Raw genomic sequence first — 15,484 nt, 5'->3', positions numbered from 1 at the left:
CAAGGGAGAGTCAGGTGTACAGCCGAATTTTCATGAAGGTATGCTGATAAATAAAAAAAAACCTGGCTTTAGGCACACCTTGAGACACGCCATATGATGGAGGCTGTGAAGTTTATGTATTTTGATCCATACGTGTTTTACGTGATGGGACGCAACCACTTGCTCGTATCTAAGTGTGCACCAAGCATGAAAGACAAATAAACGCGAAGCTTCCCCATTAGCCTTCCCCTACCCACGCTTTCCAAGCGTAACCGCAGCTCCCTCTAGGGCCTTCCAACAGAGCCTGTAGGGGAAGGGTCAACAGGTCCCCGGTTTGTGAGGGAGGGAGAGACCCCGAAACTTCGCCTGGCGCCTGTGCGGACAGGTGAGCCCCGAAAGGCTTCGCTCAGGCGTGCGGACAGGGAGAGCGAACCGCGGGGCAGTGCCACAGCGCGGCCCTCCGCTGCCCTCCGCTGCGGCGAGGCGAGGCGAGGGCTGGCCCCCGGCCCCGGCCTCCGCTACGTGACCCCGGCCCCAGCAGCGCCCGGCCCGGCAGCGGGGGCGCCGGGAAGCAAGGGGAGCAAGGGGCTCCCCGCTCCGCCTCCGCTGCCCCGCGCCCCGCCGCTGCCGTCCCCCTGCCCCCGGCCCCGCTGTCCCCGCCTCCCTCCCGCAGTTATAAGCCCGAGCCCGGCGCCGCTGGGCTCACCGCCGATCCGCCCCACGAAGATGCTGCGAGCCCACGCCGGATCCCGAGCTCTGCTGCTCGGCGCCCTGCTGTGGCGCCTGGCCGCCGCCGGTGGGTATCAGCGGGCGGGGGGCATCGGCGCGGCTCGGAGCCTCTGGCGGGGCGGCCAGGGGAGAGCGGCTCCGGCTGCGGAGCTCGGGGCGGCTTCGGGGCGGCTTCTGCTGAGGGGAGCCCTTTGGGGACCGGGGGGCGCTGGGGCGGGGGGCTCCCCGCGGCTCGGGGCCTCCGGGCCGCTGACCTCGGGAGGGCTTTGTCTGCCTTCCCCGAGGATAAGGGCTGGGCTTCTCCGAGTCAGGAAAGGATTTGGCTTCCCCAGGTAAAGCAGAGGGGGAGCGGGGCTCGTGCTTTCTGCAGATGATCCCGCCGGGGTGATTTTGAACTACGCTGTATTTGCTTGGTGCTTGGACTCCGCCACGAGCGTCCGAGATTTTGTAAGTTCTTGAGGGGTCTTGGATCAAAAAGTAAAGGCAGCCTGAGACAAGACTCCGAATAAGTTACCTCAGCAACCCTGGAGTTAGAGGAACCAGGAAAGAAAATAATTCTCTTCTCATATTTCTCACCTCTGTCAGGACACATTCCTTCGCGGAGACAAGCACGAGCCCAAAGGGCAGGACCGAGACTTTTTGCCCAAAATAACCTCTCTTACTAGCAATTAACAGCAACTGCCTCATTTAACAAGGCCGTGAATGCAGGGAGACAGGAATTAACTACAATGCAACTGATGATGCTCTTTTCTGGTTTTAAAGGTAACTCAGAACTACCAACAGCAGTTAATGTAACTTGGTCTTCAATCAACTTTAAAACTATACTACAGTGGCAACCAAAACCGTCAGGCTACTTCTATACAGTAGAAATACATGGGTAAGTAAATAACACCATGGCACGTACTTTAATGGCAACTGGAGAAGACGCAGACAGAGCGTTTGATTATTTCTGAGACTGAATGTAACAGGAAAAGAGCTCAGGCAAGGGGTCTAGGAAAACCGCCAACCCAGCTGTTAATACTCCTTTTATCCAACTATAACAATATCTGATTCAGGTTTCTGGTGTTGCCCACTTCGGAAATGATAAGTTGAGCTTTAGATCAGTATTTCAGTTCTGAGGTTTGATGTGGGCCAGCTGCCCTGGAGATGTAGGGCAGGATACTCAAAAGTTGACACTCAATGTGACATACCATGTATTAGAGAGAATTTCACCTTTTATGTCTTTCAAGGTGTCTGGACCAAGTCTTTGTTCTTCAGTCTTGGGAGGTGTCTGATAAATATGAGTCTGAATTTTATTCTAATCAGTGAATCACTATAAATGTGTAATTAATCTTGCTGGGTAATACTAAAAATCCCTTTTGTTTGTCTAGCTCTATGAAGACTTCCTCTGTCATCATGTTTTATAGAAGCTATAAAATACTGTGGACATAAAAAACAATCAGCTTATGTGAAGTGTCTAATACCTCTTTTAACACCGCACAAAAACTTCAGTGAAGTTCAGTAATAAATCTCTATGGTTCTTAGCTCCCATATTAATTCATAGACATAGAATTCATAGGGCATTAAACATGCCCTGAAGGGAAAACACATCATCAACTCTCCCACATATTAATGAAAATATGATACTGTAGTTTCTTCTGTGTATAAAAGTTGCCTAGAAATGAGAGCTCTCATGACTAATGGATGAAATACCAGTGCAGTGGTCTCATGTGCTCTTTTATTCTTTAATCTAAGGGAGCGATAAAAGGAATAGACTTTAAAGCACATACTTAGCAGAATGGCACAACCTACCTTAGCAGCGTGAAAGACATCAAAAGGACACAGAGCCTTACCTAGCACTGTGCACTTTGAAATGTTTTGTGAATCTGGAGCTTATTTCCAAACGTTTTTGCTTGTGAAATACTGAAGTCTGTTTGCCCAAGATTCAGTGTAGAATCAAGTGTAGTTCTGATACAGAGGCACTTCTTTAGACAAGGTGTTCCCATGGATGAAGTGCACTTAAATGCTTTCTTTCTCTTCCATGTACTCCTACGAAAGTACATTTGATTGATCACCAAGATCAAATCTATCCTGTCCTATTTCAAAGCAGGGATACTAAAACGAACAGATCTGTGGCATAAGAAATCTAGTGAAGTGGGAAGGGACTTCTGGCAACTCTTACATAAAGTTTGACCTACGTGGAGGAAAACTCATTTGTTAATTTCCAGTTATCATTCTTTCTCTTTCAGTTAAGTTTACACAATTTTTCTTTTCCTTAATTCACCAACAAAAACAAGGAAAAGAATTGAAGCAGTAATATCAAATCTGTTTTTCTTCTTCTTGTGAGGATGCAAAGTGAGCCATTAACACTTATTTTACCAGTTTATTCAGTATTTCTCAAGAAAATGGACCTAACCTCAGCCCTTTAAAAAACAAGAGAATTAATAGGTCATGTTTTTTGTCAATATTTTTTGTTTCTATTATGCAATTCTGCAATTAAAATTGCTGCTAGTGTCAGGTTCTCAGTGACATTTCTACCTGCATAGATGCAAACACAAGTGACATATGAGCAGACGTTGTAAACAATTAATTTACATGACAACTTCCTAGTACAACTAATGTTTCTTAAGGCAATAGTTTTCAGATGCATCAGTCACCAGGGAGAAATCTTTCTAACTGGTTTACACGTATTTTATTTTTTTTTCATAAGTCAACAGAAGAAAAAACAAAATCAGAACTGCTTATAGTTTCAGTTCAATTCATATAAGTTCATATTGTTAATTCATATGTGTATCCAATGACATCTTACTGTAATTACTATTGCTCATATTTTACTTACTTGATTCTACTTTGAGTTTGAAATACACCTGTACAGAACAGTGGTTCGGTTTGTTTTTTCTTCTATTTTTCAGCCTATATCTTAAAGGTTGTTCCACTGACTGAGGGAAACTATACAGTCTGAGGGGAAAAATGTTTTTAACATATAAATATGCTTGTAAATATATATATATAAAATAGCTTGTAAAAGCCTGCTTGGGAAGAGTTGACACTTCTTACTCTTTTCAGACAGACATCTGACACACAAAAAAAATGCATACTGACCACGGAAACAGAGTGTGATGTTACTGATGCACTCAGGAATGTGAAAGAGACCTACACAGCACATATATTGTCTGTACAATCTGCAGGGATGGATAACTTTGAAGAACCACCTTTTGCAAGCTCTGAAAAATTCACACCTTATAATCAGAGTAAGTAGGATTGCCAATTAAATCTTATCATAAACTTTATTTCAAAATGATTTCCACTGACTTCAGGTTTGTATTTGGCCTGAAGATTTTTCCTATAGATTCTTTTAGTAGCCCTACTGATATCTGTGTGGTGCCAGGAGTTGGACTTGATGATCCTTATGGGTCCTTTCTAACTCGGGATATTCTATGATATTTTAGAAGAAAACATACAGGTGTAAAGATTTCCCTGTTGCAGGGCAGCGTCTAAGATTTTATTTACTACTTGTTTCTCACTGCAGTAAATTGAACATTTTATTACCATTGTGTACTAGATACAGATATTTGTTAATAATCCTGTACTGCCTTAGCTCAGTAAAGTTGTAATTCATTTGAGGAGGGAAGGAATTAGAGGGAGGAAAAGAAAGAGAGCATATTATATAGAAAACAATAAAACCATAGAACAGCTGATGTTGGGGGGAGGGGGAGGGGAAGATAATGCTAGTGTTTTAATTCTAAAAATGCTTTTTTAGCTATTCTTGGAAAACCAGAAATCCAGAATTACACACAGAAGGATTCCAAACTGAATATTGTGTTCCAAGATCCACTTACACCGTATATGTTTCCTAACGGAAGCTTTCAAAGTATTCGAGATATTTTCAAACATGACCTGGAATACAAACTTTATTACTGGAAAGATCAAAGTTCTGGAAAGGTAAGGTCTTGCTCTAGTTTTTACATATTCTGTAGCTATATAATGCTGCATAATTTCTGTACCACCTTAAGAACTAGCATTTTTGCAGAGAATATCTTCCTGATTTTTTTTTTTTGCTTTACAGAAAGAGGCAACAACAAAAAGCAATACTTTTGAAATAAGCGTTGACAACACAAACAACTACTGCTTCTACATAGAGGCAACCATTCCCTCTCGCAGAGAAAACCGTACTGGTCAAGAAAGCATGGTGTTTTGTACCAGTGTAGGAAGAACTATCTTAGACGGTATGTATCTCGTGAATTGTCATGCTGTCTTTAGCATTGCAAGAAAAAAGTGCTTTGATTTTGAATATATTTCATACTTTTTTAAAGTGTGATGCCTAAGTTGTAGAATAAACTATTTGCTCTATAAGCAAGGGGACACAGACATATGTGGAAACTCATGGGAAGAACATCATTAAGGAAAAAAGAGTCCGGCATCTTCAGCTGGATAGAGTTGGTTTCAGGGTTTTGCTAAACTGCTTTGATTTATTTTTAAATTTTTTGAGTTGATGGCTGGCCACTGACATTTCAGATCTCATCACTGGCCTTCATCTTTGTGGCGTTGTTCCACTGTTTACCTCAGATCCTTCCAGTACTGGGTCCCATAATAAATGATTGATTAGCAATCCAGAATAGGAAACCTGCATAACAGGCATTTCTGTTGACTTGCAGTTTGAACTAAACTTTAGTTACTATCTCAAAAGCAGATGACGAGACTAAGACTTTCTTCACTGTTACACTGCCATATCAGCCAACTAACTGACTTCTTTGCTGGTAATTAAGTTAGAGAGTGTTCAGTAAATTAGCCAGTTTAATTCCGAACAAACAAGTTGGAAAACAACTTTATTCAGAATGAAGCCATGATTATTTATTAAATAGTATCACATTACTATATCAGATGAGACTATCTCATCTGTAGGGGAAAAAAAAGTAGGAAACCTCTCCCAAAACTGGCAGTCTCTCTAATTAACTTTCTTACCTAGATACATACTTTCATTTATCACAATAGTTTTGAATTCTAGTAAATTTGAATAGAAATCTCTTCTATTGGTGTTTTCTAGCTTCTAGCCTAGAAAAAAAAATCCACTTGGACTTCCTTTCACAGAATTAATGCAGGGGTTTGGGGGGGTACTTGGCCTAGTCTTGAAGTGGTGACATAGTATTTTAGTATACTATCTAGTTTAAAACCTGTTGTGGACCATGTGAAATGAAGTTTTACATCAGTTCAACAATTCCATTTTAAAATGAATTTGGTTCACGCTGAGGTGATCATTCTAATTCTGTGATGCTGTTAAATACAGAAAGCAGTTTTTGAGTTCAGTTGAGTGGGTTCTAAGAATTTGTATTGTGACATGATGTCTCTGATAACTGAACCTTGGATTTTTTTCCCTATCCTACAGAATATGGAGCAGAAGTCTTTATCATCATAGCAGTGATAGCAATTGCAGTCATCACTCTTGCCATTGTTCTATCAGTGATCCTGTGTAAACGCAAAAAAGCAAAAGCTGCAAGAGAAAAAGAACCGCTTAATGGTATCTAAGGAAAAACTACTGTGGATACTCATGGCAGTTCCAAAGCAAAAAAAGAAAAGTGAATTGTGTGAATCCCTTTGCCTCTCTGGTACAGGAGTTTTGAAGCCAAAACCTTATGTGGATTTGAAGATCCATTGGACAGTCACAGATGAAAAATCCCCGGATACCAAGAAGCCCTAGTGGCTGGAGGCTGGAAGAGTATTCTGATCTGTTACAATATGATTACCCTGCACGTATACTCTTCCCAAGCACCTTGTATTGTCCTGTTTGAAACAGGATTCTCAGCTAGAATCTAATGAGTCTTTGATTTGGCTAGGTATTCTAAAGTATAAGCCTTACTGAGCCAGACAACTTACGGTACTTGTGATGGGAAAAAAACACTACTTTTGAAAAATACGTTTCCTTTACTAACTAAAAGGAATAATTTTCTGTTTCTGTGAAACAAAAACCTGTATTTATCTGACTTTCTTACAACATTATTAACTGGTGAAATGGTCTGTTAGTTCAGATGGGACAAAGATGCTGTTTCTGCACTTCTTGGTTAAAATTGGCTTAGTCTATTTATCTTTGCATATATGCAATCAGTGGTAAACAAACTGAAACTATTGGTGACTTTAATGAACACTCTCGAAGTAAATAGCTGCTAACCATATGGAAAGCATACCTGGATTACACTACACCTATACTTGTACATACAGGGTAGTCTTACGGTTCCAAGCAAGTGTTAGGATAAACATTCTGCAGTTTGAGGCAATAACAACTCACCTCAGGCAAACACTGAGTAGGTAGCAGTATTTACTGCGGTTTTAATTTTATTTTGTATTAAATGGTGAATCGGTAGGTTCTGTGGTACAGTATACATTGAAATCATGTTGGTGATAGGTTTCGGAGGTACCTTTTGCTATGACTATTTTAATATTTATTTTATGAATGTCAATCTAATTTTTGTACTGGTGATATATATATATTTATGATACTAATTTATACTTTTCTAGTGAAATAAAGGTGACTGGGAAAACAGGATTTTCTTTTGCCTTTTTTTTTAATGAAGTACAATATTCATTCAAGAACTGAAGTCAAAAATATATTTAGGAAACATGCTTGTGACAGCAGTTTAGAAAAGTCGTTGGAAATCTAAATGGGACTAGGTGAAATAGACCATGAGGGCGCATATCTGTAAGCATAAAAATAGAAGACATACTTAATGAACTGATAAAAGGTTTTGAAGAGTCCCAAGTTGTTCCTGGTTTGCTCTTGTTCTTGCTTTTTTTCCAAGTTGCTTCTTTGAGTGATTATTCAGTATCAATTTCTCATTCTAATGGAAAGTATATTGGACACCCATTTGGATGTCTGTTTAGGGATTCCCACACCGTTGCCTATAGCAGTTGCAGTATTTGTGTTTATTCAAGGCAGTATGGGGCATGGCCCGGAGATAAGAACTGCTGCAATTTGATACTGCTCCTCTTGCTGCTGCTAATGGTGGGGATAGGCACCAAAACAGGAAATAAACAGAAAAAAAAAAAAGGAAATGGGAAAAAATGCATCTTAGAGTTTACATTAATTGGCTGTGTATCTCAAAACTTCATATGTGCCTTTAAAGAGAATATCCATTGTGTTTATGATAATAATCAATGAGTATCCCAACCTATCAATTTTTACATAATTGATATTTGTCATCCTTACTATACGATAGATACTTCTTTGTATGAAGAGTCCCGTGAGTATGCCAGTGTGATTTATGGTCATTTTCTTTGTCCTTGATTTCTGTTTTTCACAGGGTGGGAAAAAACTGTTTACTTAATATTGTGCAATAACTGCTTGATGCATTTTCTGCTGATGCACAAACCTTGTAAGGAGGAAGAATCTTGTACCAGTAATGAAAATTATGAAGAGTGTGTGGGAGTAAATTTAAAAGCATTCCAAAGTTGTCACCATTTCTCCCCTTGCCTCTGCTGCTCTTTCAGTGGTTTCATTCAGTGCAAAGCTCAGAAAAGGGGAAGTTCATAAGAAAATTAAGGCCCGTAGAATACTGCATAGCATTCACTAAGCTGTATCACGCATTTGATTATTGTCATCTACATAGAAAAATTACAGATCATGCTTCGTTACTTCAGTGATTTTTCTTTTGTTCTGAATATGAAGATTGTTTTTATTGAAAGAAAGAAAGAAAGAGAGAGAGAGAGAGAAAGAAAGAATGCCCATAGATACGCAAACTGTGCCTTAAACGGCATTAAGAATGACCCCTGCTACACAAGTTTTGGAAACCTGTGGTGCTTCTGCTCCCTAGCTACAGTACTTTATTGCCTCAACAATGCTAAGAAACCAGAGTCACGGGTCATACAGATCCAATTTCAAAAGTTTTATTGCTGTTAGTGGAGACAGTTAAGAATTGGGCTTCGGTGATTTTTTTTCCCCTCCAAAAAATCTGCAAGTATTATTCCTTGGATCAGCGTATACAGCCCAGGTGAACTGCTTTATGCAGAGATTCAACTTTCTCACAGTATCAGGGTGAAAAAAGAAGTTGTTGAATATAGGTATTGTCACTAGGGAGAAATACTAGATCCCATCTACAGCACGTACGTGGCCAGCTTTAGCACTGTACAAATTGAAGATAGCCAGCAATCCAGGGAATCAACGGGAGAAAGGGAAGGTTTTCCTACATACCTACCTTCCCTGACTTATCCCGAAAGCAGGTTTCTGTAAGCCAGTGTTCCTACTGCCAATCCTAATTCCCATCTTTTGATTTGCTCCTTGACATCTATTGCAGAAAAAGGCATCCATGGTGTATACTTGTGTACCCTTCCTGTACAAATGAACGTGTGACACTGCATACTGTAACAAGTCACTACCATCATATTGCTTTAAAACCAAATTCTTCACAGGAGTGAATGAAGGCTGATGTTGTGATGCTAGTTTTCTGCTAGTCCTAACATTACAGATGATAAAATTACTGCTTTCGCTTAAAATGAACTTTACAAGACTTCATAAACACATGACAAATAGCAGCAGACAGCTTAACTAATCTGTTTCTAGCGGATTCAGCTTTTCATTGTGAGAAGGCTGCTGCTGAGAGGCATGTAATGATACGAATGCGATTATAAGCTTAACTTGGATCATCGTCCATGTGGCAACTCAGGACAAACGTTCTACATAGAGGTAGCGAGAATGAACCGCTATGAAATATGTCCTTCTTGGTTCAGGTTTGCAATGCTAATTGTTTTCCAGGTTAGTAGTAATTGCTACACAATATTCTAACTTTATAATACACAGGAACCCGTGGGCTTTTGAGAGGACTTCAGAGTCAATTCAGTAACTGCAGTTCCTCAGTATTTAAGCCACATACCTGTAACTGTGCTTTCTATCACCTGGCTTCATTACTGAGAGAGAAGTCCTGCTGTGGTGGTTTGTTACTGATCTTATTTTTTCTGTTTTCCTCCTCCCTTCTCAAACACAAAGGACAATCTGCTAGACAGGACAGAAACAGGAATTGGCCAACTGAAAATCTTTCCAAAACCATTTGGTGCGGTGTTACTCACCGTGCCATACACCCTCTCATGCTGTTCACCCACACCCTGAACAGAGTCACAGAAAGCTGCCCTTTGCTTATTTGTTGCTGTGTGTCCTCCAGTGCTTTACAGCAGGACACTTATAAAGCTCAGGGTATAACAAACAGGAAAGATGTGCTGCAAATCTCCTCTTCCTTCCACCCTGTGGTGGGAAACGTTCCCACCACCCAGATTGTTCTGTTTCTTCTGGCAAGGGCTCTATCCCAGCCCATCCAGCCCATCAGTATCTCCACAAGGACCCAGAAGGAACGCCTTTTCCTGCAGTTCCCCAGCCTCTAACTGCGACTGAATTAGGCAATTTTACAAGAAGATTTGCTTCAGGGGTGATTTCTTCCAGTAAAACCTGCCATTACCTGGGAATAAAGACACAACCGTACTGACTGCCTCCAGGGCTTTAATAGCCAGGTACTATTTGCAAATCCAGTTACAGGGATTATGCCTGTTTCTCTTGTAAAAATGTGTGCCCTATTAGCGACATACTTCAGCGATTTGTTCCTATGAGATGTTCACAACCTTTCTATACCCCAGCTCCATTTCTGAAAATCAATTCCTCCCATCCATCTCCTGCTCATTTCCATGACCTGTTCTTCCCCAAAGATGCACTTACCATTTCTGCAAACAACTCCTTAGGATTCAATTTAAGCAAAAATAAAAGAACCAGAATAAGCATATATCCCTTAATTAACAACTAGGAATATACTGATAGCATGGCAGCATTTTTTTACTCTCTACAGCTTCCCTTGGTCACCATAATTAGATCACTAACTTCCAGAGCTAGCACTGTTCTGAGTGTCTCAGTGCATCTAGTTGCCATTACATAGTCACATTTTTATTGACTTATTAACTAGCAATGAAGTTATTAATCTGAACTCAAAGAACATTCACAGTTGGAGATCCCAGTAAGCCTCTACAATGCCTTTTCTTCTATTTTTATTTTCATATTTTTTACCATATTACTTCAGGTCATATTTAAATAGCTAAGTAGTAGTATATTCACAAAACTATTTCATCAAATGAGTGGTTTAATTAAAAATCTCCTTCCTCTGAATAAAGACGTTCTCCCAATAAGATCTCATTCATTATTTTTTTAATTGGCTCTTCAGTAATCATATAACTCAGTTAAAAATCTAGTGTAACAAATGACCTACTAAAACCTACTCCAATAAGTAGTCCTTATTTCAGGGAAAAAAAAGTTTTGTTTTTTGTTTTTTGTTTTTTTTTTTTTAGTTTAATTAAAAGAGTACATTCTTGATTAACATAAAAGGTTTTCCCTCTGCTGCCTTCTTACTTTACTATCCATTTACATCAAATACATATCTCCACAGAACTGATGGTCTTATTTTCCATCTTTCCACTCTATTCATGTGTTCTCTTGCTTCCATTAAGCATCAAGGTTGCAACCATTCCATCAGAGGTCAGCTTCAGCTGTCACCAGAGGAGTAGAACCACAAACTCATCTACTCCTCCTTTACTCTTCGTACAGCTATATGAGAATAGTAGCACTGAGTAAGCAATTTATACTCCATGAGACATCTCTACATTAATCCTGCAATAGAATGTTTTCTCTTTCAGATGACTTGGGAAAGATGACCTCAAGTGGCCAAAAAGGGCATAATCAGTATGTTATCAGTGCAAATTTTCCTAAATGGCTAGTATGCTGATATACTTCATCCCTTACCGCCACTATTTTAATAGATTTCACCTGAATTTGTAGGAAAAGGGCACGTGAAATTTGTTAGATCTTCTTTTTCCTAGTAACGAAGAGCAACAGGTTATTAGAATAGTTTGAAGAGACCCAATGGGAAATGTGGGAGCAGCTCTCTCCCTGAACGGTTCCTGAATCTTCCACTGAGTCTGCATTTCACTCTGACAGCTTCTCCAAGGATTTTTGGTTATAACATACCTTATCTTGTCCAGTTTTCAAGTGCCATTAGAAACACAGCCATAGTCAACAATCCTTCAGGTAGCAGCAAGTACTTATTTACCCTGTGCTTGATGGTGTTAAAACCTGCACAAAACTGTGTTTCCTTCTCCTCTAGTCTCAGAAAACTCTGCAGTAGCTCAGTATCGAGATTTTCACAGAGAACGTCAGACTTAACAGACTTTGTTTCCTCGGTACGCCTCAAGCAGTATGCTTTGCTGTCCTTTTAAGTCTTGGAGGAATGGACTGAGAACCTCTGAGAAGCAGCTACGGTTTTCCAAGGAGCACTGGAAAATGCGTGAATACTGCACATGACAAAAATTGTGCAGCAAAAGCTGTATAAATTGAAGTACAAGTATGTTTGGAACTATGATAACATGCTCTCTGTCCAGTGACAAGTTAAAAAAAAAAAAAAAAAAAAGGCACAAATAGGAAGAGACCAGCTGGAATGCAACTGCATTTGTAACAGGGGCTATTTTGGGCTTCACATGCTTTGAGTTCTACTGAGCTTGTCTCAAAAAAAGAAAGCCCCAAAAAACTTCTCAGGGAATGACCTTCCACCCTAGAGGCAAGACAGGCACAAAAAGTTGCCAGAGGAACAGGCCCCAGGTGACAGGCTGCTCGTCAGTGCTGTTTCTCTGAATAGATCACTACCTTATATACAATGCTGGGGAGAAAAACTTATAGGGTGTACACAGGAAATATCCCGTCCGTCTGACTCACCAATGCAAGTTGGTCCTCACCAGCAGCATCCCACTGGCACTGCACAGCCCAGCACCTCAAAGGAGGGGCAGGGAAGTTTGCAGAATATATCTTAATCATTAAGAGATTTTTGTGAAGAATAAAGCGTTAACTTCAAGCAGCCTTTCCAAAATTCTTTACTTTGGACAACTATAAATACAACTACTCTGTCACAGAAAATCTGCTTTAACTTTTTATTATCTACCTAGCGCCTGTGGGTTAAAAAAGAACAGAATACCAGCGTGCAGATGTGACCTTGGCCCTTAATTCCTTATTATGCATGGAAAAAAATTGCTAATAGCTCATGGCTTTCCAGAGAAGTCCTGTTGCAATGTATAAGATTGCACTGGGGTTTTAAAAAGCCTCTAGCACACACTTTCTTTAACCTTTGTTTCTCCAAAGCACTTCAGCTCACTGGCCCTTCTATAGAGTTATCTTTCAGCGTTGTACTAAGTATGGCATATTAGCAGCTTCTGACACAGCTCTCCTGAGCTCTGTGGCTTTTGTGTCAACGCATTCCTATAGCTGCCACACCATCAAAAAATAAATAAATAAAAGGCCGGTTTATTTTGGGGAGCATCTTCATACTACTTACATTGTCATGATTCACAAACTTTGAAAACAGTCAAATGTTTCTTAGCAGCTGATTGCAATAAACCACTCCATCTAAGAAAATAAAGGGCATATTTGGTTACACGGAAGAACATCTCTTTGGTTATGTGGAAGAACATATGTGGTGTGGCTTCCAGAGCAGTGTTCTTCAAACTTTCTATAATCAAGGTTAAAAAATAAATAAATTGTGCCAAACCCAAGTTTTTTTCATGCAGAAAATTTGCTCTGTCATGTAGGTGGAGTTCCTTATTTCTGCCCATGTAAACCATTCTCAGCAGCCTTAGTTTTGTCCAGACAGCACTGACCTCATTTTTCCAGTTCTGTTCTATTTTGGTGTGGCATCATGAGTGAATGCCGTGTTTCCCAGAACGGGATGGATGGCGAACAGGGGTGGTGGTTTGTGGAAAAGCAGAGTGGGGAGTGAGGCTAGGCACTATGGCACAATAGCTCCTCTTACCCCTAAAAGATGGCATTAAATCTTTACAGTACAGCCTTGACAAAGGTCACTATGGGTGAGGTTCCTAACCAGAGTGAAAGGGTTTGTCATTGTTAGGTCTGGTTTGTGAAAAGATGTATTCCATACGCACAGAGCGTCAGAGCTCCCCTTCTTTCGTATTCTGAAATGCCACTTGATCATTCCTATGCTGTTGCATTCATCACAGAATTACCGACAAAATGTTGTTCATTTCCAAAGTCAAACCCTACGGAATTCCAGCAGACATAGAGCGTATTATTTTTTATGTAAACTTTGAGTCCATCATGTATTTTAAACTATTCCCTTAGGGTAGTCTGTGGAGTTCCAGACTGTTTATAATCTGGCTCTGGTTTTGCATGCAGGGCAAAAAAATGATGCACCAGTTCAAAGATGACAGTGCAATAATGAAGAAACATTTTCCTAAGGTTTTAACATAGAAGATAAATTCCTTCAATAGTAAGCTAGCTTGGCTGTATTTCTGTTTCAATACAAAACTCATTTCATCTTGTGTTTGAATGCACACGACAAGATGAGTTTCATCACAATACACAAACTTGTGTTGTAGAAGCCTTTACTGTACAAGAATTCTAAACATTCAAGGGAAGTTTAAGGCAATATATAATTGTATAATTATTAATTATAATAAAATCTGACTGTAGCAGGAAAGAGGGGCAAGGGTAAAAATCTGTTCTCCACTGAAGTCAAGGAATAAGATGCCTATTAATTAGTAAGAAGCTAATCTAAGGACAGAGCAGGCAGACTGACCCATAACAACTGTTAAAGGATATCCTCAAAAAATTAAGAAGCAAGCTTGCACACACAAGAGCAAATATACTTCCTGCAGCACTCGATTTTAAAGTCTTCTACGTCGTATACTCACACTCACTCTGGACTAGGGGACACAGATGAGAATCCTGACATGCAAATTCCGTGTTGACAGCTTGAAGGAGACAGATTAGACAATGCACTGCTATCTGTTGGGTCTGCAGAAGGCTGAATTCTATTTGGGGGAAAATAAAACATAAAAGTCACTGAATTCTCTCTCTCCAGTGCTAAGCTATGGGATACTACACTTCTACATAGATTTAAGAAACACAATCCCCAATTTTGCTAAGGTTTAACGACTCCTTTGTCAATTCCAGTTATTATTTCATTTAAAAAAAGTCTGTCAAGTAAGTGTCATGGTGGCACTCCATGAAGAGAACCACACTGCTACTTCGTTTCTCACTAGTCAGTCTTCTCTTGTATACAGCACAGCTAGAGAAGTGGCAATGCCTCCAGACTTCTCTTTATTGTACAAGTTACCCTCAAATGGTGCTGAAGTAATTTTATACATGGGCTGTCTAGCCAGGTGCGTCTCCTCCACTGTGCATGCCTCATTTGGGCAAGGAGCATCCCTACAACATGAGTACCGGCCTGGATGGAGTTCACACTGCCAACTTTTCCCAGATTAACTACAACGGTCAGAAGGCAGCTGGATTTTTCTTACAAAAAAAAAAAAAAGGAAAAAAAATTATGCAGTGATGCACACTTTGCTCAGGGGATGGAAGATGACAAGGCTGACAGTGGTCTGTACACCTTGCAGATCATTCCAGTCTTGCACTTTGTGTGTACCATCAACTCCCAACCAAGCAGTCTTTCTCAAGAAAGCTCAATTTTTGCTAAGAAGGGACAGTAGCCTGGACATCACAAACTGTTCAGAAACACTGGACCAAGGGTACTGAACAATCTCGTGAGATTGTAGATTATCAAAAATGAGTTTGAACATGTTGCTCCATGATTTCAGTTGTACCATTACATAAACTGTTTTTCCTCTACATAAGGACGAATTAGTGTTCAAGCATACAAAGCAAGGGTTTGGAAACAAACTGGGTAGCAGAGTCCAGAACTGTACACATAAAAGACCACGCTGCCCTAAATGTTAGAGTACTGAATGCCACATTTATGACATAAAAGGGCTTTTTTTT

At 40.2% G+C, this 15,484-nt stretch overlaps 1 protein-coding gene across 1 annotated transcript; it reads left to right on the top strand.

Annotated features, from left to right (window-relative positions):
- The first annotated feature begins 617 nt into the window (after nt 1-617).
- F3 (coagulation factor III, tissue factor) lies at nt 618-7,225 on the top strand. The gene is made up of 6 exons (XM_027462350.3): nt 618-775; nt 1,471-1,585; nt 3,754-3,938; nt 4,448-4,629; nt 4,754-4,913; nt 6,071-7,225. Exons 1-6 carry the CDS (start codon nt 706-708, stop codon nt 6,208-6,210), a joined length of 852 nt encoding a protein of 283 aa, XP_027318151.1. The 5' UTR covers nt 618-705; the 3' UTR covers nt 6,211-7,225.
- The last annotated feature ends 8,259 nt before the right edge of the window (nt 7,226-15,484 follow it).

The sequence above is a fragment of the Anas platyrhynchos genome, chromosome 8, assembly GCF_047663525.1.
Source record: "Anas platyrhynchos isolate ZD024472 breed Pekin duck chromosome 8, IASCAAS_PekinDuck_T2T, whole genome shotgun sequence".
NCBI classification, from domain to species: Eukaryota; Metazoa; Chordata; class Aves; order Anseriformes; family Anatidae; genus Anas; species Anas platyrhynchos.
Note: the sequence above shows the minus strand (reverse complement) of the source record. Positions and strands in the feature narration are given on the sequence as shown.